At 39.6% G+C, this 26,202-nt stretch overlaps 1 protein-coding gene across 5 annotated transcripts in view; it reads left to right on the plus strand.

The window, feature by feature from the left end:
• Positions 1-26,202, plus strand: part of TRAK1 (trafficking kinesin protein 1) — a 138,489-nt gene that overhangs the window by 27,531 nt on the left and 84,756 nt on the right. For all 5 annotated transcript variants that reach the window (XM_049817206.1, XM_049817211.1, XM_049817212.1 and 2 more), the window contains one exon: positions 21,267-21,559. Coding sequence is in view for 3 of the 5 variants with exons in the window: in XM_049817211.1 (XP_049673168.1) it covers positions 21,267-21,559 (293 nt within the window). In the remaining 2 variants the exon portion in view is untranslated. Of the gene's footprint in view, positions 1-21,266; positions 21,560-26,202 lie in introns of those variants that run through there.

Consider the following 26,202-nt stretch of genomic DNA (forward strand, 5'->3'; position numbering starts at 1 on the left):
ATTTACTAATTCTTTTTAATACTCCACAACTTGGCTGTGTCTGAACTCTGTTAAAAGAATGAGTACATTTAGTGAATTTTTAAAAAATTTGCAAATGCTTCTAATCAAGTTAAAACAAGAAATCAAATTTAACTTTATTTTTTACATGCTCTTTGTTACAAAACCCATTTCATCTTAGAGCCAAAATAGTTTAAAGGGCTTTTCCATCTTTGGGAGCTTTTTAGCTTTGGAACAATGTCCATGATAGCTGTTTCTTGCTCTGTGATTGACTGACTTGAAGGAAGCTGACTTTTCTTAATAAAAAGTTTTACATCTTAAAACTTTGGAAAAATGCTTTGGACTGACTGGCACTACCTGCCCCACCTAAAATCCTTAACACACTCAAAAATCTCAATGCTACATTTGTTTTTAGACTATTGTAGGAAAGCAAAGGGAAGGAAATGAGACTTTTTTTGTAGAATTGTTAGCATCTGTAATGTGACTTTGCAAATTATGGGAGCGTAAATGTAGTTGGACAGAGATGGAGTTCATATTGGGCAGAAAGAATACCCTTCTTGTTAGCTCTTTTTACTCTCCTCCTTCTCTGTCCCTACTAGTTCAGGTAGGATTACATTGGAACTGAAAAGCACTTAAATTCTAGTCAGAGCCCTTGTCCACAGGATTAGACTAAAAGAATCTAAAGTGTTCTTGAGTGAAATACATCTGATGAATTTTTCTTGTTGATTTTCGTATGGCTCGCTTTTTCCTCTTGTAAATTCCTGTTTCAACCCCTGATAAAGAACATAAATGTACAGTGAATAGAAAGAGTTTGTATTCTCTTAACTTACCCCCACTACTTGTTTCTTTCTGTTAAATCTACTTCCAGTGGGGCACTTATATTCATCACAGAGTGGCTCAGAATTTGTCCCCACTTCTTTTATTTATCTCTGAAATACAGAGGGACACCTGCATTGCACAGGTGTCAAGCAATTTGCAGTTCTTGGGGAGAAAGTCTTTTTGAAGGAATATGTTAAAATCAGAAGTATTTTCAACAGGCTTTTATTTCTTCTCAAATCTACCCACCCCTCTGCCTTTGTGTATCCCCACATGTTGCTGTTTAATGTATGTACTGCTATGGTACAGACTGCAGTGGAAATCAGTTTTGTTTCTTTCTGGTGAACTGTGTCCCAAGGCATGGCATCAACACAGATACTAAGAAGAAAAGTTGGAGGCAGAGGAAACTTATGTGAAAGGTGCTGTTAGAGAGTGCCCTGTAGGCCGGAGGTCTTGTTCAGTGAGCAGTCTGGTTCTAAAATATTTGAAGGGAGCTTGGATAAAAGCAAAGGATAGGTCTGTACTAAAACCTGCAGTCTTTGCAGACTAACAAGAAAACAGAATAACTTAATTAAGGCTTTGAACAGAACTGAAAGTATTGGGACTAATTTATAATACATTTACTAGCCTTCCTAATTAGATTTTAGTTGGAATTATTCTGAGACAACTTGTTTCAAATGTGAAATTAAAGACTGAGCTGGATATGTGGCCTTTTAGAGTAGTACAGCTTGCCTTCAAATCATCATGGGGCTGTACAGGAATTACTGGAAAACCTGAGCATTAGAAGTGATAGGAGTGAATTTTACCTTGTGGTTTCCATGTTGTTAGATTTTTTTAAATACTGAAACTATTTCCTCAACAACTGTGATTCCCTTTGATCCCACCTCATTCTGAAATCCTTTTTCTCTGAAAGAGATGAAATATGCTTCCTGATGTCATTTGACTTCACATGTATAAGTTTTCATCAGAAAGCTGGAACTGAAGGTGAAAAACGTAGCTGACCAGAAACTTTCAATACAGGAGATGCAGAAAGAATAGCTGCCTAGTTAGGCTCTAAAAATCATGTGAACTTTAAGCCACTCAGGAGCTTAATTTAGTGGAAGACTGGCTCGAGAAGCTTAATATAGATAGCTCAGATATCATGTGGAAACTCTAATTTAGACATGTATTGATATAAGAGACCTTGAGCTTATTTTTATTTGTTCCTGGCCAGATTGTTTGTTTGCTTCCCTCCCTTAACCCCACTCTTTATTCTCAGGAAATGCAGTATATTGGCAACTGTCAACTGCACAACTACACCTAGCTGTACCAGGGAGAGTGAAGGAAAATCAGCCTTCCGATACTGGCACTTGTTCTGGTTTAGCCAGTTTCCAGTGTAGTCTTGAGTAAACTTGTTTGGTCCTGCTCCTGGTAACTGTGACTGGGAAGGTGAAACAAGTAGTGGCTCTGGTCAGGGTATCCTTCTGCTTGCTGAGAAGTGTTGGTGACTTTTGAACATGGCTTTTCCTTTTCTTCCCGTAAGTGAAGTTCTTGAAGTGGTGAGAGGGACAAAAAAACTGGTAGGGAAAATGCTTGTCTCAAAGTTAAGAGGTAATGGAGATGCATCACCCTCTCAGTGGCCTCCTTCCAATGTAAAACAAAAGAAAACAAACTTGAGTTTAAATGTTTATCTTGAAATGGCAGTCTTTAGATCAGGCAAATTCTTTGCTCTTCTCTGCCTCTTAAAGAAAGATGCAAGTTCACTGGGATTTTTACTCTTTTTCCTTTTTTTAAAGTTATGCCTAAGCACTAGTTTACTTGTATGTTTCCCAATATTGTAACTTCAAATTATAGCTATTACACCAACAGCACAGTAATTTTTAACTCAGTTCGGAAAACCTCTTGTTTCTGGCATGGTCATTAACATAACATCAGTAGGAAGATCATAGTGTGACTGACATGACTTGCCCTCTGATGAAAGTGTCGTGGGAAAAACAAATGGATTCCCTGTATGTTTACAGTAGCCATGGAAAGTTCTGCTTTGCTAAAATCTACATTAAGCTAAGGAAAAAAATCCACCCACACTCTAAAGCTTTGCTTTAAAAAAAAATTGATGTTTCAAGTATCACTTCAATTCTCCACAGGAATTTATTTGGGGTAAAATAATACTGTTGGTCTGGAAGCAGCTGGGGATTTTAACTGTACAAGAAAAAAATATTTCTGAAGCATGTGTTCCAAGTCTGGAGTAGGTGTTTTTGATATCACTCTCAGACTTTTTAAAAGTACAACCCTTAATGCAGTCACAGTTTATGACATGTAACTGTACTTATGGATCTGTAACTTCATAACCAGAGGTTCAGTTTGGGAGGTATCATTATGAAAGCTACTGTTGCCTTCCATATGAAGAATTAAAATACCTCAACATCCTTACAAAAACAGAGATGGAGTATATAAGACAACTTCATGTTTAGAAACTTTTTAATTTGATGGTGACGGTTTCCCTACTTAAATTCTCTGTAAATAAAGCTAACTTCTCTGAACCATATAGAATAAGGTTGGGAATAAGAGTTAGACCAAGGCTCTTTGTGGTGGGTTGCCCAGTTTTTGCTGTAATGACACAAAAACTCTGTTGTTCCATCCATTTTGAGTAAGTCACAGTACTGTCCTCTGGTAGCAGTAAGTGGTGGAAGTTGCAGAAGTTTGTGGTCTATACAGGGAGGATAGTTTTATGTATGAAGCTTCAAAGTCTTTCTAACTTTTTCTATGTCTTTCTGAGAGATGGCAAGTTCCTTTTGAGTTAAAAAATCTCAAATACAGGTGCTGTGAGTCAAGGTGAGTTTTTTATATTTTTTTTTTAAGATGTCTTGAAAGTTTTGGATGGCACTTAAGCATAGTGATACAGTGCAGAATGCCATTTTATGCAATATCTGAAGATGACCTGCTTCTTGTCATGTCTCCATTACATTTGCTATTACCATAATTTAAAAGTAATTAGAATATATTGGTTAGCATAAAATTAACTTTGTGAAGGGGGAAGAAGGGAAATATAAATATTTTGTCTTTACTGAACAATATTGCATTGCTCTGCAACTGACAAATGACCATCGCAAGTATTTGAGTGAACATCTATGTGAAGAACAGCCTCAATCTCTATGATTCATTTGTGTTAGAAGTAGGTTGCATTACAACTGCCTCCAAAAATGCAAACCAAATGTTTTTATGTACAACTTTTTTGAACACCAGACCAATCCCTTATTCCATTAAATTCTTACTGTTAAACTAGAGAACTTGCTTCTAGAGATAAAAAGGAGAACAAGCAACTGGGTATTTTTGGTGCTAAAGCACTCTTTCATTTCATGAAGTGCTATCAAAATTATTCTCCCTTCTCAAGGTTTGATGGAAGCATGCCTCACACACCTTTTTGAGGCTCTTAACTGGTCTTTAGTGCTGTAGCTCCAAACTTTGGGTAATGAAGAATCTCGTGCATTTTTCCTGTAGTGATCATAGCATGCAATGAAGCAACAGAACCCACAACACAGGTATCCACACAGAAGTGACCTGGGCAGGCCTTTTAATCCCTCTGTCTGCTTTATTACTGTTTTATAGTGAGAAAAAAAACTTCAAGTGTTGAGAGCATTGCACTTGCCTACAAAAGGTCATGTATGTTATTACACATTGCTTATAAAGGCCTCCAGAGAAACAACGAGAAAACTGCTGAATTGCAAAGTAACATATATTTAAGTGTACTTCAGGTTATCGATGTGTTTCTAGCATATTCGGATTTTACAGTCAGTGTTGCTTATAATGCAAAAAGACATTTTCAATACAATTTTTTGAGATTGCCTGTAAAGTAACTGTCACCTGGGGGGGGACGGGGATGACACACACCACGTTCTGTCTGTGATGGGCATGGATGGGCATGCAGTGAAGGCTTCCCTAACTCAACAAACCATTCTTTAGTCTGCCGCTTCAGTCTCTCATGTCATCAGACTGAGCTATGGGGCTGTTACTAGGTCTGCAGAAATGTTTTCTGCTGATAATGTACATGTCTTGTAGTTGAGAAGCTATTTTTAGCAGTCTGGTTAGACTCTAGAGTCACTGAGGGACAGAGTCCTGGCAGAGAGCTGTAAAAGGGAGCTGCCAATGGTTTAGAATGGGAAAGAGGAAAAAAGGTACCTTTCATTCTCAGTTGTTTTGTGTATTTTTGACTATGTTGTTCTGTCCTGGTAACTTGTGAAGAAAAGGCACATTTCTTGGGTTTGTTAGCTTGTGTTCAGCTAGGAATCATCTCTTGTGTTACTGAGGGAGAATAAGTAGAATTGCATGGGTGGAAACTTGTTTTTCACTGTGATGATGTTCAAAGGCTGTCAGGATCTCAACAAACTGACACATTTTAACTAGAGTGATCTGAGAAGTGCTGCTCTTCACTATGTGTTAGCAGAAAGGCTCTGACCTGAGACAGTTTGGATGAAGTGAGAGTTACTAATTTGTGCACTGCATTTGCTTATATGCCAGACTTTTTCCTGATTGCACAGTAACCAGGGCAGGGTGATGCAGACAACAATGCCACTGAAAAAGGACAATGTTATAAATTGTGGAACCTTTAATTTGACCATGATACTCAGCTACAGGCAGCTTTTTAATATGTAAAATTTGATATTTTAAAAAAACTCTTGTGAGCTTCAATTGGATCTATTTTATTCACAGAACTGTTACACAAAAAGACAGCTGAGGTAGAAAAATAGCACAAAGCACAAGAGGGCCTACCAGTTTACAGTTTTATGTGCTGCATTATGAACTTGGGGCAGAAAAGCTGCTGTTTTTTCCTGGTGGCAGAATAGCTGGTGAGACTCCCCTAAATTGCATTGCTGTGCTTTTCCCCTTCCTCCCTTCCAACTTTTTCTTGTTTTTAATGAGTGTTTTGTTTTAGTGCTAAAGTCAAAGGTCATCCCCAGTGTTTCAATCTCCACGTGCATGGCTGAGTGGCTGTGTTTTTCTGCACTTTCATGTTTATCTTTGCAAATAAGATCTGCAGGTAGAGAATTTAAAATGGAATTCAAAGCTGTTTGAGATTTCTCTAAATGACATACCTGGGAACGCTGCCACATAGCAGAAGCATTTCAGTGATGTGTATTTCATTGCTGTGGTGACACCAAAGATAACTTAAGGTAGGCTGTGTCAGTTGTTTCATAAAGTAAAGTTCCATGCAGTTGAAGGTTTGCAGGCATGCTGAAGTGAAAGATCAACCATCTCTCTTCTTACTATTTATTGTTAGGTTTTATATGTTCCACCATACTATCTCTTCAGACTGGGGTAGTGCCATCTACCTCATATGGAAAAACTTTTTTTTCCTTTTCTCTCAGTTGAAAATAACTTTCAAAATGTTTGTCTTTCCTCTGGCCAGTCAGAATGGGTTCATGCTGAACGTCATCTTTCTTCATTTTGGCTCGTAGGTGTTGGTCCTCTTGAGACTTTTGTATGGTGGCTGACTTTTGTGCTACATGTGCAGTCTTGCAGATTTTTTGGGGCTTAATCTGGTGGTGCAACTTTGCTTATGTAGGATGTTTATAGGAAAGTGCTATGGCACTTCAACTTTGTTGGGTCAAGTATTTTCTGCCCACTGTCATGTAGAACATGTGAGATACTCTGGGTAATTTACAAACTTGCTAAGCTAAAGTTCAGTTTTATTTTTACAGCTGTTTGTAATTTGTCTGAAGAACACAGACCATAATGGTTAAAACCAGTGATGGTGGTGCCCCTTGTCTTCCAGTAAGGGGAACTGACAATGAATGCAAACTGTACTATGGTAGCTAACCATGAAATGTTTGGTTTTAAAGACTTGATGGCATACATATCTCTGTTGCTGAGCCTGGTGGCTGTGCTAAGGAACATCAGAATGACGTGGCCAGTGTCCTCTCTAGTTGCCTTTTACTTTGCACTGTGAATGACTGGGCAGCACTGTGCAGCTGTGTTGTCTGCAGGTATGTTTGGAACAAGGATAGACCATGCTCAAATTCTTTTCCTGACTTCATCCTGTAGGAAAATATTCTACCACTGTGCACCAATGTACATCTACATTATTTTAACCAGAATTGTAAAAAAAAAAAAAATAATAATCCAAGAACTGAGTAGAACAGATTAATGTATCTTCAGTGACATAGTTGTGATGCATGACTGCAAAACCAAGCTTCTTATCTAATAAAAATAAACTTGTGCAAGGGGAAAGAGGAAAAATCTGCCTGAATTCAGAAACCTGCAGCTAAACACCGTGCCAGTAAATCATATATACACTCTAGTAGCAAGAAAATGTTGTTCTTCGTTCTAGCTATATGTCTGGGGTTTGTATGGTTTGTTAATGGCACTGTAAATTGGTATCTCTATATAGAGGCCTTTGAAAAGCTAATGAACATCTCTGGTCTTTGTTCAGTACCTTCAGGTCTCAACACAATGTAAAGATTGAGGAAGAATGAAAATCTGTGGAAAGACACTGTTATGCAATAGTTCAAAGGAGAAGACTTGCAAAAATCCCCCCAAAATGTAGTGCCAGTTGTTAAGTGATCTGTTGTCTGTTGCTGGACTTGTTTTATGTTGCTTTTTTTCTACCTCACTGTAGATGTAGCATGGATTATCTGAAACCAGTGGGAGTTGTAAAACACCCTTCTGTTCCGTATCGATGTGGCTGTATGAGCACTCATTTGGCTGTGGGAGACACTATAGGTGTATGCCGTGTTGTTTCCATGCAGTTTCATGGGATGTTCTGGGACAACCAGTCTCTTATCTGGCCCTTCTGGCATATTGTGCAACTGATTTTAGCCTAGACAGTCATGGATCCAAGTCAAGTTGCTGGCCTTTTCCTCCCACTTTATTAAAAACTTGCGTGTTTCTGCTGCAGTTGGTTGTAGGTAGAGTGAGGCTGAGGAAGACAGCATTTCGGCACTGGCTTGTCCTGCTGAGAGTGGTGGCATGCCCTACTCGAATTTCACAGAGATCGTTTGGGCTGTGAGCAGGGGCTATGCAGGTGTCTGGTGTGGATTTTGGTGGCTGTGGAGTCTGGACTGAACAGCAGCTTTGGAGCAAGGGCACGAGCAGCGGAACTGCAGACCTACAGTGAAAACCTGTGGATCTGTTAAAAGAAAGAGAAGCTCTAGGCAGATTCTGGTGCAGCTTGTCACTGCCAAGACGTTCACCCCAGAATGGCTGTGCTAGACTTACTGCTGCTTAAAACCTGGCTGCCTTTTTAAACTATAGGACAGTGGCTTATTTTGGCCATGACATGTCAGTTGCTGGTGTTGGTGATGATGGAAGTTTACAAGGGAATTATTGCTAGGCCTGAGTCACGGGAAACTTACTGTGCTTCCTGTTTTGGCCATGGAGATTCCAGCCTAATGCTGAATGTCAATAGGGTATTTTGATGATGAATTTTTATTTAATAATATAAATGAAGTATGTGCATGCTATTTTTTCTTCCTTTTCTGTTTCCATGGTGAGGGTTAGGTGTGTGAAAACTGAGCTTCAGTGCTGTGGGCCATGGGACCTTACAGAGACATAAGACCACACAGAATAAGAATGGAATATTATAAAGCGACAATTTCAAAGTGATGTCAGAACATTTTACTGAGGAGAACAGGAAATGGTTCTTAGTAGTAATTGGGGGTTGTGTCTTTGCTGAACCCTGCAGTTGGTACAGGTGAATAAACAGTGTGTTTCTGAAAACTGAGTCTGGATCCAGAACAGCAAGGGAAGTAAGGGTGGAGTACTGTACCCATGTCTCTACTCTGCAGTAGGAATAACTACAGTGTTTAATTCCCTGCATCCTAGTAGGAAAAATACAGCAAGTTTCTCTTGGGGATACAGTCTTGTCTTTTCCTTGAACTGTTGCATGAACTGTTTGGACTGATACATTCTTCTGACCAAAAGGATGACCAAGAATTTGTTAAAGCCAAAACTATTGTTTGTATGGGGCAAGTGATGGCATGGAGATCTCTGCTGCTATTGGGCAGATACACTGCAATATGTCACCTTGCTTGTGCTTAAAGCATGACTAAATTTAAATCAAAAGCGTTTCTACATGAACCATAGAAGGAGTTAAACAGGTTGACTTTGTTTCAGGGAAGTCAGTTGTAGAATATAGAAGTATTTTTCTTCTCTTTTCTAATTCTCTTTTCTAGTGATGTGATGTGCAGCCCTTCATTTTTCCCTGTCCCACAACTAAGTTGCAAGAAAGTGCTCCCCAGACCTTCTTTAGTAGCAAGGAGAGTTTCATATTCTCTCTTGACAGTAAAAAAGATGTGATAAAGTTTTGAGGTCTGATGCTAGAACATATTGTACAGAGAACCTAAAATTAATTAAGGCTAAATAAGGAAATTAAGGGTGCACAGTCTTAAAGCACTTTTTAATGTTACTGACTTCAGCTGTCAAATCTTGGCTGCTTCTTACCTTTTTTAGCTCAAATAACAGTTTGTATGTCAAATGAGCAATCTACACAGAAAATTTACAGAGTAGGTAAAGAAGTCTGTTCCTTTCAGGAAATCCTGTGTTTATATTTAGGATTGTACTTGTAGGCCTTACTTTCTATTTTGCTTGTTGATCTAGAAATCTGAATCTTCCAGAATTCCCTTGACAGAAACTTGCTTCTTTGTGCACAAGCAAAAAGTGTGGAAGTCTTTAAAATAGTCAAACAATTACTTTGGATACTTTCCTATGGTGTCAAAATTTATCATCTTCAAATGTAACTGTGGGTGCTGAAAGTCCAGACCATGTTCCAGTCTTAAATCTGAGTAAATATTAGCATTATTTTGAGGAAACTGGGTATTTGGAATGATAACTTTGCTTGTGATAGAGTATGTACATGAGTCGAGGAAAATGAATCCTAGTTGTGGTTCTGAGGCTGATAGGACCTTTGCCAAATTTAGATCATGAAAAAACATTTTGAAGGAAGAAATTTCAAAGAGTGAGAGGCTTTCTTTTAAACTGTGCATGGGGAACATTAGTGATATTTTTATATTTTTTCAGTTGAATGAAGTGCTTCAAATGCTGTGTTTTCCAACCTTGTAAACCTACGTGTTGTTCTGTGCACTTTCCTTTACAATGTGTCTGTAGTATTTTACCGAATTTGTCCTGTTTCTCCTATTGCCTGAGCAAGGGTTGCTTTTGATGCTGTAGTGAGAGTTTTTTTCACTTTCTGAGAGTTTTCAGAGAAATTTCAGTCTACCAATTAAGTTGTAGAGTACACACAGAAAAAAAGTCCTCAGTCATCCACATACAGGAATAAGGCTCGTCAAAGGACTCTTTTCTCTTACTGAAAGCTGGCTTGGTTGCTTGCCTGAGGCTCCTGGTATACTCAGAATGCTTTCTGACTGGGTGCTAAGGTGTGAATAAGTCATGAGGCATGCTGATAAGTGGGAAACTGAATTGACCGGTTGGTAAGCAGGTGGGCTCGTCTAGTCCACTTGCAGTAGGTTTAGGTCTCCATCAACAAGGACTTGCAGTGGAGCAGGAGCTTGCAGGCAGCAGTTTGGTCAAGAGCTTTCTTACTGCCTATGCCATGACTCTGGTGAGCGAGTGAGTTCAATGGCCAGCACTATCTGTTACACATTTTGGAAAATAGGTACATGCCTACAGGAATTTGTCTGAGGACAACTTCAGGAAATGCCATGTTTAAGGGTTATTGCAGTTATTTTGCAAGATCAATTTCCAATTGTTTGGAACCATTTGATCCATCTATATTGAGTGACTTGAGATTTTTATTTTTGTGGTCTTTTGGGGAAAGCCACAACGCTGGATTTCAACTTCATTGCGTAATTAAGTAAGATAGTTTAGTCTGCAAATGAAGCAAAAGCAGAGCATGTATTACATTTAATTTGCATTTTTGCCCCTTAGCTTGTGCTCTTGTGTAGTTCTCCCTTGTAAGGAGACCTTTCCCCCCCCCCCTCCCCCCCCCCCCCTTTTTTTCCTCCTCTTTTTTTTGTATAAAGACTGTGTCACAGTGTTGCTCTTGCCATGTTCATGTTAGTGCACCAGGAATTTTCTAAAAAAACCTCTGTTCCAAAATCTTTGCTAGTGTGACTTTGACTTTAAGGGCACTAAGCCACAGATAACTGGCTCAGTTTCCTAAAATTCCACAGCCTGTTGTTAAGATAAACATTTCTAGGTTCCCAAGAACACAGACGCATGTATATGGTAATGTACTGGGTATACAGAGCAACCTTTAAACAGAAAATTCTTATTTTCCTGTATCATTCTTGATGTTTACACAAACTTTATAAGTAGAAGAATGACATGACAGAATAATTGTGCCAGTTTTTAAACTATATTAGAGCACTTTGAGACGGGCTGTGAAATGTCTCTCTCTTGTTCTATCTATTAACTTCTACGGAAGCAGAAAGGAAGCAGTTCTGCATTGGAATAGTGTGGGTTGAGATGCACCCTCGTTAGTCACCAGCTCATGTCTCAGTTGCTGGGAAGTCCATGTGACCAAGGCTTTGGTATAAGGCCCAGGATTGCTAGTTGTTTAGGAATTTGTAGTCTTGTTATGCTGCTCCTCAACACTGGTACCTAACGTGACTTGTAAGGCCCAGATATCCACAAGTGTTGGAGGTCTGGCTTTCCCTTTGCTGAAAGGGACTGTGATCTGCATTCTCCCCAACCCAAAGCTTTAGAGAGGGGCTATAATTATAGAGCTTGTGACAGAGCTGGATTCAGTTCACTCATGTCCTCTCAAACATGATAGTATATGGTTGAAAGTGTCGCTCCCCTACATGGCTACTTAAAGACAACAAAAGAAAATGGATACGAGGCCCAAGGATATTAACAGCCAGTTAAGAAATTGTGGGATAGGTTCTGAGGAACTCTGTGCACGTTTAGGGTTGTAAGACAACCTTGAAGAGTGAGGGAGGTTCTCACTGGATCATGCCAGTTGCTGGAGCACGTGGGGAGGATTGCTGCCAGGGAGTGAGGGCCAATGATGCTAGTGAGCCAAAGCAGATCTTCTTAGCATCTTAGAGCAGGAATTGGTGGTCTGACTGCCCTTGGAGGTAAGCTTTCTAATAGTAGTCTTCAAAATTGCTTATAGCAGCAATAGGAAACTTTTTAAGTTCTTAATTTTTGCAAAAAAATGAGATGTTCTTACTCAACAGGTTGGTCTTTGATTTGTTGGAGTTTTTTTCTTTTTTTTCTCTGTCATCGTTTTATATGATTATTCAACTTTAGTCCAAAGCATAAACTTAGTCTGAAAGTAAGTAGATGAGGACACAGCAGGTATGGTGTGGGGTTTTGGTTTTTTGTGGGGTTTTGGGTTTTTTGTGGGTTTTTTTTAGGGCAGTTCGCAAGGAATTTTGTTCCTTTTTTCTATCAGCTGGTTCCTCTCACCACTGCTCTCACTGTCTCTGTGCAATAAGAAATAGTAAAGAAAAGCAGCAGTCTTAGTTCTGTTATGTGATATTTTGTGTAAATGTTTTCAGAAGAACAGCTATTAAAATTTGAAATAATCATACTTCTCCAATCCTGTAAAACAGTATTTTTTAAAAATTTAAATTATACCAACTCTATGTAGAATCTGAAAAGTAATTGTGGCAGGTGAGAAATTAAAAAAATCCTCCTGCAATAGGAGAAAACAACAGTAATACAGAACAAGATTTAAAATCATCACCCCCCCAGGTTTTAAATCATGATCAATATCTGGTTTGAGTCAGTCTGTTCTTTGGTTACGGGTACTTGACTAAAACTCTTGGCCCTAATTTGTTGGCAGTTAGGTTAATTGTATCTTTGTTTAAACAGTAGTAGTGGGGGGGGGGGGGGGGACGGGACACCACCATTCTAGCATGGTCTTCCAGCTGTTTTCACTGTTTCCCTTGCTCTTTCATATTGTCCTGAGGAAGAAGGTATGGCTTGGCTGGCTGATCAGGGTTTTGGCTTGGAATGGTAACATGTTTTAATTTGAGTATCTTTACCTATTGCATGCTGTCTTAGGCCCAGGCACTGTTTAATAGGGTTGTTGGGGGTTTTTTGTTTTGTTTTCCCCTTTCCTAGTAGCTAGTTTGTGGGTGTCTAGTGCATTTGTGCCTCTCTTCTCTGTTCTGCTTCTGGTCAAGTGCTCTCACCGGTTCTTTCTGTGGATAGGGAATGAGCTCAAGACTCAGAAGCAGATAGAGTGGTGTTTCCTCCTCTGCTGCATTTCAGAGAAACTGTGGTCATCCCACAGCTCTTCCCAACTAGTGGAAAAGCAGTACCGAATACTTACCCAGCTTTTGAAAGTCTTTGAGGCTTATGGAGAAGTGAAGAAGTGGGGAGTTTAATGCTCTTGTGGTATATAAACAAACAACACTTTTCAGGTTGCTGTTACCACTGTTCCCATCCATACTATTGGAGGACTGGTTTGCTGCTGGTGTAGTAGTTTCCCCCATACCTGAGCTGTTTGAGAAATTTTTAATACCTGACTTTTTTAGTGGTACAAGTTGATGTGCTGGTAGGCTGAAGCTGATGCTCACATAGTCTAGCTTGTGTATTGGCTGTGTGCAAGGCAGGAGTTCATACATGCTAAAGGCAACAGCAAACTAATCCCAAATGATTTGGAAATTTGTTTGGTTTTGTGGGAGTGATTTGTTTTTGTTTGGGTTTTTTGGTTTTTGTTTTTAAGTCATTGGATCCTTTCCTTCTCTTCAGCAAGTATTGGACCTTGCCCCTTGGACCGATCTTGTGTTTATCTACCTCAGTGAGCACCTTGCACGTGCATGGGTGTGAATAGAAAGTACATGTTTGAGGTGTTTATAGTTTGCATTGCCCTACCTCTGAGCTTTTTTTATGTTACCTGATGAATTCCTCCTTTGACTGCACTTGCAGTTCTCGTACACTCTGTACTAGTGGTGGTGGTTGAACAGTTTTCCCTTTCCCAGACAGGTACGCAGCACGTCCAGCTAAGATCTCCCAGCCAGTAGTGTGATGCATTGCTGGAAAGGGAATGCACTATTTTTTAACTGTTTTCAGTTTTATTTCTGAAATATTTTTATTTCATATTTTTTATTCACTGGGGCAGGGAGGCCAAGTTTGGTGGCCCACATTAAATAAAAGGAGAGGGAGCTGTAAAAAGCTCCCACTGTAATGCGAGCCTTACACAAGGAAGAACTATTTATAGACCCCTGCAATATTTGCCTCAAGGAACTTCAGAGCAGAGAGGGGCAGCAGTTAGGTAAAGCTGGGTAAGAGCACACTGTGCACTCTGGGCTGTGAAGGTCGAACCCAGGGCTTGTCTTACAGTATGCTTTCACTCTCCCTTGGCCTGAGGGGAGAAGAGGCTGATGGGCTCCTTTTGAAGGCCAAATCCTAGTGGTGAGAAACTTTTGGTTTGTGGAGAACAACAGGGTGTTTTTCTTTCTTTCTTCTTTTTTTTGTATTTATTTTTTCTTTTCTTTATGGGGCTTTTTATTTGTGGTGTTTTGACTTGCATTACTTTTTGAGAAAACATGATTCTGTCTTGATTGATGACTTAATGGTCAAACAAGGCCAAACAAGGTCACAGCAGCAGCTTTGGGAACCTTGGGAGTGAGGTTTTATGCTTAACATATCTGTACTATCACTTAAGCATCTTTTTGGTTATTGCTGCTGCTATTCTGTCTTTTGTTCTCTAGTGGTGACTTCTTTGTTCTAAATGACATTGCCATGCCACTGGCAGTTAACCAGGTATTGTTCTGGTTTTGGATGCCTTCATCTGCTTAGTACTTGTTGGTTATGAGGCTTTATAAAAACTGAATCTAGAAACCCTTCAAATCTTTAGCTTGAAAACATTCTTTAACAGTTTCATAGGCAGAAGAGCCACTCTTTTGGGAGGCATATACATGAGAAGATCCTTCATAGCACATGACATAACCACTGGGTGTTGATACCTCTCTGAAAAGATTGCAAAGAGCTCCTAACAACCCTATGAAGAGGAAAAAAAAACCATGGAACATAGTCCAAACGTAATATAAGACTTGAGTAAAAGGATCTGCGTGATGTTGGGATAGCAGACAGCTTTGATGTGACTGCCTGGGTCACTGGACACAAAAGCACTGTTAAGAAAGTGAGGCAGTGTTTCTTCCAGGGTAATCTAGGAGAGATGTTTGATTAGAAGGTTCTTGAATGGCTTTAAAACTTTGGATAAGAATGTAGTCTAGAGTTGTCCAAGATCCTGGTCCTTTTAATTTGCTGTAAAAATAATGGATCTCTTCTAACATGAGAAATGCAGTACTTGTTTTTATGTAAAGTGTTTGAAGGTAAATGAACTGCTTGTCACATTCTGTCACTCATTTATGACACTTTGACTGTTTATGTCCCTCTAGTTAGAGGTTTAACTAAGCAGTCAACATTTTGCATATTTAAAAGCTAGCTTCTGCGTGGAAAATAAACCCCCATGGTTTATAAGAGGGTATATAATACAGCACAGGATTGAAACAACCTAGTAAATAATTTGGGATCAAATTCAGCCTTTATCTAAAAGTTAAAGAGTGACTGGGAGGTGGAGGGAGGTTGGGTGTCGTGCATGCGTGTGTGTGCGTATAAAAGCCAGACCTATTGCAAATAGCTGTTTCTTTATGGACTGTCAAAGTGTGTTTAAATGGATGTAGGCATTTTGACAGGCTTTTCAGCCTACCCACTCAGTGAAGAAATGGTTTTTAAATTTAAAAAAATGCAAACTTTTGTAGATGTAAGATGTGAATTAAGTTGAGTGCTTGAAGCAAGTCTTAATAAGTTGCTTTGGTCAATTCAGTGATTATTTTCCAAAACACAGAATGAAGACTGTATTCTGAATTACTGAGGGTAGTAGGCCAGCATGTTAATCTTTTTCACAGATTAGACAGACATATAAACTGGCTTTGATTTGCTACAGTGTCTACGTGGGGCATTTTACATCTGAAGAAATTTTTTCCATGTAAATAAGAAGCCTGAGAGTTCTTTTTAAAGAACTTAGTAAAACTGAGCAGACTTAGTAAAACAGAGGTGTTTAGTGGATTTACAAAGTGGTGTACAAAACAGGGAAGAACATTTCTGGTGGGACTCTTGCAAGTACATAAAAGGGAAGAATTTGCACACCCTAAAACCCTCTGAAGTGTTTAACCATCAGTTAGTAAATGAGAATACAGGACCAGAGCTGTGTAGCTCCAGGTGGATGCTAAGAGTGGAAAGCTTTTTCAGTCCCTTGATACCCTGAGGTTCTGTCTAAATTAGCAAATACTTTCGTCAGTCGGGGTAGATGGGTAGATCAAAGTTGTTGGCACTGAAGCTTCTTAAATCTTCATTACTGATTTGGGTGGTTACTTTAGATTAGATTTAGCTTGGCACCTTGGGCTGTATGTCCCCACTTACCTGTGCAGTTTGAAGCTTCCTGAAGGAGAAAAATGTAATAGGTACACACCAGATGACCTTGCAGTGATGGAGCCCCCAGGGTTATTTGAAGTCTCATGTCCCTCTTTGGCAGCAGGTTGCATGTGAAGTGCACCGTGGAGCAGGGTTTTTCAGGTTCTGTTACTCAAAGGGGAATTCATTGTTCATGTGCACCAAAGTGGTTCTGAAAAACCAGCTGGCTCACAGTAAATGGTTTTGCTTCAGAACTGTGCTACTGCTCTAAACCAACTAGCATAGTTAAATTACGTATGAGAGTCTGTATAACGAAAGGATGACCTGGAAGAAAGGGGAAGATTTTAGTCAGGGAAGTACTAGAAAGATGTTTTCCCCCTCTTTTAATGGAAGCATTTCTTTAAATTTGCAGATGTTTGCAGTGGTCAAGCTGCTATTTTAGGCTGATGAATAGAAGTGTTATTTGAAGCACAAAACCTGAACCAGATAACTAAAATATTGTTCAAAACTTAATCACCATAGAGTGCAGCATGTGGCTCTTGTGTAGCATGTTATTTGTAGGAGTTCCAGATGTTTTGTGACTACAGTAAATTGCTGTTGCTGCAGTCCAAGGTGGTGATGAGAATAATGTTGCAAGGTTACAAATAATGTATTTGTTGGCATTGCTGGGCTCTGGGTAGGCACATGGCTGAATAGCTCCCTATCTTTTACTGCTTTTGGGGGAGGAAAGAAGGATTACTTAAACTCATTTGTGTCTTTAGATTTGCAGTTAAGTTGCATTTAATCCTGAATGCAGAAACACTTTATCTCAAATGACTGTGAAACAGCAAGGGGTTTATTTTATTTGCATTTGTATGAAACTTGTGCTGTATGAAACTCAACCCCCTCTCCCCAAAACACACTGCAAACAAAAAAAATGAACTTTTTTTTTTTCATGGCCAGAACCCAGAAATCACTGACTGATGTGGAGATTGATTTTTCATTTTTTTATTTTTTTCTTTATCTCAAAACCCTCAAATCTTGGCTGTTGTCTGATGTAAATGTTTCTGTTAGCTTTGAACTGCTTTGCCTCGGTACTGGAAAACTTTTTTTTTTTTTAACGTGGAATGCAGTACTGGCTAACCACAACTCAATTTTTGACTTGGCTTTTGTAATCTGGGCTGCCACAGGTACACTGCAGTCAGTAGCCAATGTACTTGATCAAGTCTTAGTTACACTGCACTCATAGTCCAAACTATTGTGTAGATATCCTGTTAGATGACACTGGTGTTTGGTGTATAAAAGATTTAAGCTTTTCATATAGTAATCATGCAAACACTGTATTTTAAGCATTTATTGGGTTAGACCAAAATCTGGGTATTGTACAGAGGAGGTGTCAAGTCTTAGTGCTTATGTCGCTGTTATAAAGTGCAAGGTTTGAATGAGTACCTTTAATGAACAGTTTACAAGTACGGGTTTTTCTCAGAGTAAAATGACCTGGTTAAAAACATTTTGATGATAAACTTAAGGGAATTGTGCTACTTCTGTGAACAGTTTTACACTGAAGAATTAAGTTAAAACATTCCAAATTAAATATTTCTTTAGACGCAGGTCTGTGTATTGGCCCCAAACTGGCATTGTATTTAGACTGGTAGAAATGGTGCAATACATCCACTGAGGCAAAAGATGAATTATGTCATATTAGGTAGAAGAGTTTTTTAAATCCTGTATGCAGGCTGCTGTTGACATAATACAGTAGAAAGAATGAAATGCATTGAATTTTCATCAAGAAAAGTCATAATCTGACTTATAAATTGTGTACTTGTTTGGATGTCAGAAGGAGTAAATACAAAATACTGCAACAGCAATTGGTATCATCTTCTCATGAATACTGTATATTCAGGTGAGACTGACTAAAGAGTAATATTAATGTTTTGTATTTCATGGGTATAGTAGCTACAATGTCTGTTTCTCTTCATGGCTGTTTTGGCAATCTGGTAAATACTGCCCAGCTGTGGTTTGTTTTTCTTTTCTGCAGCAGAAAGATTTAGATGAAACTTTAAAGGAAAAGTGTGTGCCCCTGGATTAAGTGGTAATATTTGCCTTGAAAGAGAGGCCACACAAACAGTGCCTCTATAGATTTGATGGATAGAGTCCGAACAACATTTTTCCACTGTGTATATGGAAATCGAGGATATTAAATAAGCGTGAAAAGAAGCAGGCATACATTATGCCTGCTTTCTTCCCTCCATGAAACAAGGTTTTAAGAGCATGGCACATTCTCTTCCTTAATCCAGAGCTTGACTTTCTCGTGTAGATGTTACATGCGTTTCTGCAGCAGACCAGGCAGACTGACTTGTGGGGATTTTTTGGGGGGGTGGTTTTTGTTGCTTGTTTGGTTTTTGAAGCTCTATTTGTTTGTAGTTTCCATAACTGCCAACAGTGAAACAGCTTGTGTGAATGAAGACCCTTGATGACTTTGTGTTTCTGAACGTGTCTCTCTAGTTCCTGACAGTGACAAGGCAGAAGCTGTTGGAGTGCAGCTTATGGGAGGGGGAGAACTGGTTCCATGGTAACTCAGTGGGGCGAGTGCTAAGCTGGTGAAGGCAGAGAGGGGAAAGTCATTCAACACGAACTTCTAATGCAACTTGCAATGTTGCGTTCTGGCCAAAAGTATGTTTGGTGAGGACTGTGTGGGAGATAGTCATGAATCAGTGAAGGTGATCAGGTATGTCTGATGTTGAATGTCAGTGTGTCCAAAAACGTTACAAGATCTCAGATTCCCAAAACTCCCTTGAAGACCTGTACACACAAACCCCGCTTTGGTTATCAGTGTTACTTCATTTGGTAGTGTTGTTACATTGCTGGCTTCCTGTAGTTGCTAAGGCAGGGCATGGGGAGGAGAGGAGAGGAGGGCAGGAGAAGCTGAAGAGTTCTGCTAATGCTTTCAGTTACTTACTCCCAGACATGCCCTTGTTTGTAACAACAGACTTATCTAACAGTTTCCCCAGACAAACGTGATTCACAGATGTGTGGTAGCAACTAGGACAAAATGGAGCCCTTTTAAGCAGTCAGTCTGTGCATTTCCAGTATGCTGTCTTGTTTATAGCTTAAGCTGTTTCTATCTTCAATGCAGAGGGGAAAAATGAAGATTTGCATTTTGATTCCAACTTCATTTGAACATAATTTCTAATATCAGTAATCTCCATCTTGTTATTCCTAAAGAGCCACTTGAAAGGGGACCATTTTAAAAGTAATCACTGTGAGTGACCCCATTGTTCTTTTCAGCATGTACTGTGATAGCACAGGAATAATGGGTGCTCTGCAGGGGAACTATAAGATTTTCTGTTAGAGCACTGGAGTGAAACTTTCTCTTCCTGCAGCTGCCACAGTAAAGTACCATTTGTATGGGAGTATGGCATTGTAAATTCATCATTTGATTTAATCTGTTCCTGTAGCTATGATGATCATTACAAAATACAGTTTTTGAGCCTCTGAGTGTGAGAACTATTTCCAGATTAAGTGATACCATGCAGAAACACAAATGCATGTAATTGAGGAAAATTTAATGAAATGTCATTTTATATATGAGGGTGGTTTTTTCCCAGAGTTAATATTACACATCCATTCTCCAGTTGTGGTGTTCTGATTTCAGTGTAAGCACATCTTCGTTGAGACCTTCTGGGGTGGGGGGGGGGGGTGTGTGTGTGGAATTTTGCTTTTTTGTTCTTATGCCAGTGGTGAAAGGAAAAAACAAGTTGAGAAAAGATAGTGTTGGTACAGTGTTACAACTTTGTTGCAAGCTTTCTCTGAAGCTTACTCTCAGAAGGTCTAGAAAGCATCATCTGTGTCTTGACAGCTTAGAGACAGATGCTCGAGTCTTGCAATGAGTTTCTAGAAATACTGTCATTGCTTTGGTGAAGCAATGATGTTATTTACTAGAAATGCCAAACAATAAGGTGCCAAAATCCCGAGTGTAACTTTAACAGCAAAATAAGATTATCTGTACATGTTCCTAGAGATGAAAGAGAACCTTTTTCATAGGATTCTCCAGAAAACTGTTCTATTTCTGGTTCTCAATAAAGCACTGAGCATAGCATGTTCTGTTGCTGCACATGCATATTGAATTGTATCCACATCTTCTGCTTGCATTTGTGTCTTCTTGCTGGCTGTCTTTTTGCTTTTCCCATGTAGTCTGGGTGTTCTTGTGTGGCCTGTTCCTTAGCTGCTGCTTATGCCTTGTAACTACTACGTATATAAACTCTTTTTTTCCTGTCCTTCAAGTCCTTTCCCAAGTCTGGTTTTCTGCAGTCCCATGACTGTATTTTCCTTTTCTCGCAGTAACGAGCATTTGCATCTTCCCTCACACCGCTTATAACCAAGAGCAGTACCATACCACCAATTATTGCAGTGTCTTTAGCCTCTTATCCAAAAGGTTCGGTGAAGTTTTAGGACAAAGGTGCTCTTCATTCCTTCTCTGGCCAATTTAATCTTGCTGTGGGCATTGGTATCTGTCTTTGAGGGACTTTGTTCCCTGTTTGAGGCTGAAGCACTGGGGACCAGCAACAAGCGGACACCCCCTTAATGCAGTGCACCTCTAGTTCTGTTCCCTGTGTACTCTGTAAAGGGAGCAAAGATGCCAGCTGGCAGACTGGCAGTGAAGGGCTGGGTTGTGCAGGGTGGTCCAGTGGAGAGGAAAGTCTAGCAGAGCTGTAGGATAAGCTCCTAATCATTTCTGTATTGTTTGTTATCAGGCAATTTCAAACAATGATGACATTAAAGTACCAGTAAAACATCCAGTGATGCGTATTCTGTCTGCATGGCAAGGCTCATGCAGCAGTCTGGGTTACAGAGAGGTTTCACTTGGCTGATGTGAGAGAAGTTAGGTGATGAATGAGCCAAGGTGGATGGACTGTGCTTACTTCAAGTTGGGTTAGGCAAAAATATGTTTAATCAGCCATTGGTAAATACCACTGTACAAGGGATAGCACTTTTCTACTTGACATGACTGTGCAAGGTGCAGAAAAGCAGCTGCTCTGTGAAGAGTATTTGGGTTTTAGTATTTCCTGAATTTGTTAGGTTAAACTAAGGAAAAGAAAATTACCTATTCTCATTTATGCTGTTTGGAATGGCTTGAATTGCACATTTGTTTCTTTTGTGTTTTGCAGACTTCTTGAAGCCAACTCTAGCAAAGAGAAAGAATTCTGTTTCTGCCAGCCAGACCCAGTCTCCAGTGCTGGTCCCCCTGATGGCAGTTTGTACAACCCTTTGAAACCTGCCAAGCTGGACGCCACAGCTTTGCACGACTGCACTTTGGCCACCACTGTGCCTCCTTCGGAGCTGTCGAATCATGCAGTCCTAGCCTGTGACACAGGCATTCATGAAGAGCACTATGTAAGTGAAGCTGTGGAAGATGATGTGCCAGACTGCAGAGAGTACAGAGATGCCTGCACCATTACTGGTAAGCAGTCAAATCTGTTATCTTGGGAAGGATGTGGACATGTATAATTAAGCTTCTGCTCTTAAGCTTTTGGTGAGGTACCTGGTTCATGGACAATACTGCTGCTGATCTGCACATTTTTGCTTGTTTAAGAAGTGATTTCACAAGCACCTGAATTTTCAATGAAAGCACTGTGTAAGGTTTAAGACTCTCGCAAGTAGGCTAAACCAATGACAGCTGTGAAACTAGGATACTGATGTGCTTGGGAAGTTGAATCATTTGAAGTTTGTTTGGAAAATAAACCAACTGAATATCAGGGATGAGGGGAAGGAAATACTGCTGCTTAAAATATAGAATGGTTGTCCTAATGTTCAGCATAATTTACATTTTTATCTCGATACGAGAATTGCTTTGTGGGAGAAGGGGTTGGGAGAAATAGTGTCTAACATCATATTTTGACTGTACATCTTTGCTTTTCAAAAGCATTCTGGTTTTGTCACATTAGTTGTGGAACTATACAAGTTAATGTATAAGGAACAGCTTTTTCTGCATGCTTGTATGAAAGCTTAAATGCCTTTTTATGAAGGGTTCATACAGATAAATGGAACATTGTGTTTAAGTATGGTATTTTAAATAGGATTAGATTCTTAGTGATGTGGTCAGCTGACCCAATTTTTTTGTGTTTGAATAATCATTGTAACTCAGTTTAGTCATGGATACAGCCATGAAATGACAGGCAGTTTCCATTCGAAATGCATGGTTTGTTGGCTGAGCTGTGAGGCTTCTTTTAGCTTAAAGTGACCTTGTCAGTTCCAAGGTCTTTTGGTAATGTTTGAGGAATCAGCTGAGTTTTCAGGAGGGAGAAATGAGAGGGCTGAGAAAAAAAGAGTAAGACTGGGGCCATTCTAATTGGCTGCCAGATACATTTATCCTGAGTTACTTCCAGCCATGTCTAGAATTGTCTGTATGTCAGAGAACTAGTTAATGGTGACCATCAACTGATACTTTTGTAATATGCTTTAACTTAGCTCAGCCCAACTGCTGTGTAGTTACTAAGGGTTGATATTCTGGAAAAAATAAAATAGAAAGAAGGGGAGAGATGCTTTGCAAGTCCATCCCAATTCCCTTGGGAGGACTCTGGATTAACACTGAAGTCACTTCCAGTCAGGTAAGCTGCTACATAAAATAAATGTTTTGTTAACAGAAACTTACTCCTGACCCCTCGTCCTTTGTATTTATGGGTTTAGAGCTCTTTAACCGTTAGTTTATAAACAGGTCACTCTTTTGACTGCTGTGGAAGGTATTTGCTTGGTAGGAAGACTAGAAACTCTACACATTACATGGATGCATTCCTGGTAGCATAAGTCTGTTTTCCAGGCCCCTTGTAGAAGGATCTTTGTTGCAAGTTGTTCTGTTGGCTGTGTCCTGTCTCCCCTGCCCTGTTAACAGGAAGGTGTTAACTTTATGTTTTTCTGTTTCTGACTACAAGCCCAGACAACCAACTTCTTTCATGAATCAAGATGCCTTCTTGATTATGTTTCCTTGAAAGGCAAGACAAACTCTTCCTTTTTTTAATTTTTTAAAAGTAGGTTTTGCTAAATGGAGGTCAGTGCGTGTCTTCCTACCTCACACTCTTTCAAGCATGATGTAGTTTCTGAATCATTTTCTTCTTGCTTAGTTGTCAGCCAAGTGTGGTTTACTGATTGATCCTAAAATGATTTTGTTATGGATTAGCTGTTCTGCAGCAGCAGAGTTGTACTGTTTGTGACCCAGAGACAACATAAGGAGTAGAAATAGTGGTGGGTTTTTTGGTTGGTTGATTAGTTTGGGATCTGGGGTTTTTTTCTTTTTAAGTGGATTTTTCGGAGTTTCAGCTCTGTGCTGTGCTTTTTAAAGGTGTCAAAGGGCATAGACTGGGAGATAAGAATTGGTCTCATACTTCCTCTGTAAAATCTCGACTTTGTCAGTGGTATATATTGGTATGCAGCATATACGCCTGAAATAAGCAGAGAGAGAAACACTTACAGAGAAATAAGGATTGTCAGAGGCTTTAACATGAAGACTTTGTGTAGGTCTGACTGACAGTTTAGCACTATTTACACTTTTAAACTGTTCAGTGGGAAAGAATTTGTTCATGTCAAGTCTGCGTATACCATAATTTTTCTTCTAATACCAACTAAGCCTTGACTCATCCTAGAGCAGGCATGTTCAAATTCAGCAATCAGGGTAATCTGTTTTCTTTTAGTCTAAGACTAACACCTAGAGCCTATTGTAAAAGTCATCTGCAAAAATTCTTGCAAATAAAGGCTTGAACACAGTTAAGAAAAAACTGGGAAACTGAGTCAAAGTGGTGTGTGGTGATGCTTTCTGAAACATAACCAGCTAATGGTATTGTAATTGGAGTTGACTGATACAAGTTAAGCCTAAGAACAAATTACATGATGTGCACGTTTTGCTATTTAACTTTTCAAGAAGGCCACTGGCTGCTTGCTTCCCCCCCCCCCCATTCTGTTTTCTGGCAGTAGGAGAGGTACTTCAGCATTCTCTGTCAGCAGCACGATCTTTCCTGCCTGGGACCTAAGAGCAGATGTAATGTAGCCGAGGGTGCATTGCACATTCTGATTGCGCTAAGCATATTTTCTTGGGTACAGGGTGGGCTTAAACATTTCATGTCCCCAAACCACCTCAAAACTGTGCTTGTGCAGATTTCTGTGGGAGTGCAACTGGAGGCATTTCAGGCACCTGGACTGGACAGAATCCCTGGTCCACTTTTCTGGCAGAGGGGAGATGAGGGTTCCTTTTTAGCTAGGTCACACCTCTGATCTGTTCTACTGTGTGGCCTAAAAGCAGTTATGTTGGCATAACCAAGGGAATAAGCACTGCAGTGGTGGGCCTGGGTGACAAAAAACAGTGAGGTGAAAAGTTTCCTTAAGCTGGTGTTTCTTCTGAGTGGGGGACAGCACCCTAAAGGACTTTCCCACAGAATTAGATAGTAAAGCAATCCAAAACTCATAGTTGCTATACCTGAAGTGTTATGCAACTAGACACTTCTGAATCTGTGCTAATTTGAGCATAGAAGGGCAAATGAAATAGAAGAATTGATCCATTTTTTAAAAAAAAGTTGTTTGTGAATGTTTTAAGGGTTATTAAAAAAATGTTGTGGGTGGAGTACATATTTTCTAAACATGAATACCATTAAACTTGAAAATGGATTCATTAGCTGCTCTAGTAGATTTTTTTTTTTTTAACTATTACTTCATTTTGGGTTTTGATAGCAAGATCTAAGAGAAAAGTTCAATGTAGCCTGACTTAGAGTTTCTACTGGTATCACTTGTGGAGCTCCTACAGGAAAAGGGGTAGAAGGAGACTCGAATCCTGAGGTTGGTGGACAGTGGCGCAGCACTGTATGACATGGAAGTGCCACACTGCTGCTACATGTGTGAGGCACCTATCTTGTCCCAGTTGTTTTCTCCTTTGAACTTCTCTTTTTCCTGCTGGGACAATTAATCTGACAGCATAAAGGTAGGAATACGGATGCAGCACCATCTAGCGTTCCTTTTGCTGGAAAGGGAATTAAAGTGCCTTTAAAGGTGTCCATCTGTCCTGTAATTGCAGTTCAGGCCTGGATACTTCCAGTCAGGTGTTGATAGAAATGGCAACTGGGGTTGGAGGCTTCCTTCTCTAACACCCCCTGTCCCATTTTTTGTAAAGCAGGAAGGGCTGTAATCTTGACAGGATAAAGCAGAGTATCACTAAATTGCTCAATAGCCCCAATTTTGTGAATTGTAAGAGCCTCTTAGTCTGATTGCCTTTCTTCCTTGTCCATCAGCTGCTGTGAAGCAAATCCTGTCCTTCTGGAAATAGTACAGTGGGGATGGAAGTCTGAAATACCACTGGAATATAGATTTACTCTTGTGACAGATGTCTGGCTGCCGGAGTGGTTTTGTGGATTTTTTTTTTAGTTTTTTTAGTTTGTTTTTTTTGTTTCTCTTAAAATATGTATAACATAGTATCATTAGCCATCTTCACTACCTTAACTTTCAGTCTGCTTTCTCATATCTGAAGACTCACTATTTGCAATGATTTTGGCATGATATACTTTGTAATTCAAGAGCTAACTGCTTAATATGCCCCGTAGGTTTCCTTCATCCTTCTCTGAAAAAGGAGAGAATGAATGGACTGTGATTTAAATTGCCTAGCTCCTTCATTAGTTTGCATGATTCATTTGTTCATTATACGCATTACTCTTTCTGAATGCATGTAGGAGTATGTTCTCTGGCTATCATGTTCTGGGCAATTTCGTGAAGGTTCTTGGAAATTCTTTGTGGTGATAACCTGTTCTGTGTCTTATTTTGGTTGTAATTAACACAGATTGATTTCTTTTTTTTTTTTCTTTTTCTTTTTTTTTTTTTTTAAAGTTACATCACTGGATGGGTCAAACCATGAAATCCCCTTTTCTCTCAGCTGGGAGGTATCTCTGAGAAGAGTTGGTATTGTTTGACCTTGCAGGCAGTGTAACTTCTACCTCACTGTGCTGACTGCAACGATGAGTAGTCATAACATCCAGAGAAAACGACTTTCTCTTGCTCTCAAGCCTCACACAATCTGCTAGCCACAAAGACATTTGGGTACAGAAAGTTTTCTCTGGATTTTCGTCCTGCCTC

Source organism: Accipiter gentilis, chromosome 14 (genome assembly GCF_929443795.1).
Source record: "Accipiter gentilis chromosome 14, bAccGen1.1, whole genome shotgun sequence".
Lineage (NCBI taxonomy): Eukaryota > Metazoa > Chordata > Aves > Accipitriformes > Accipitridae > Astur > Astur gentilis.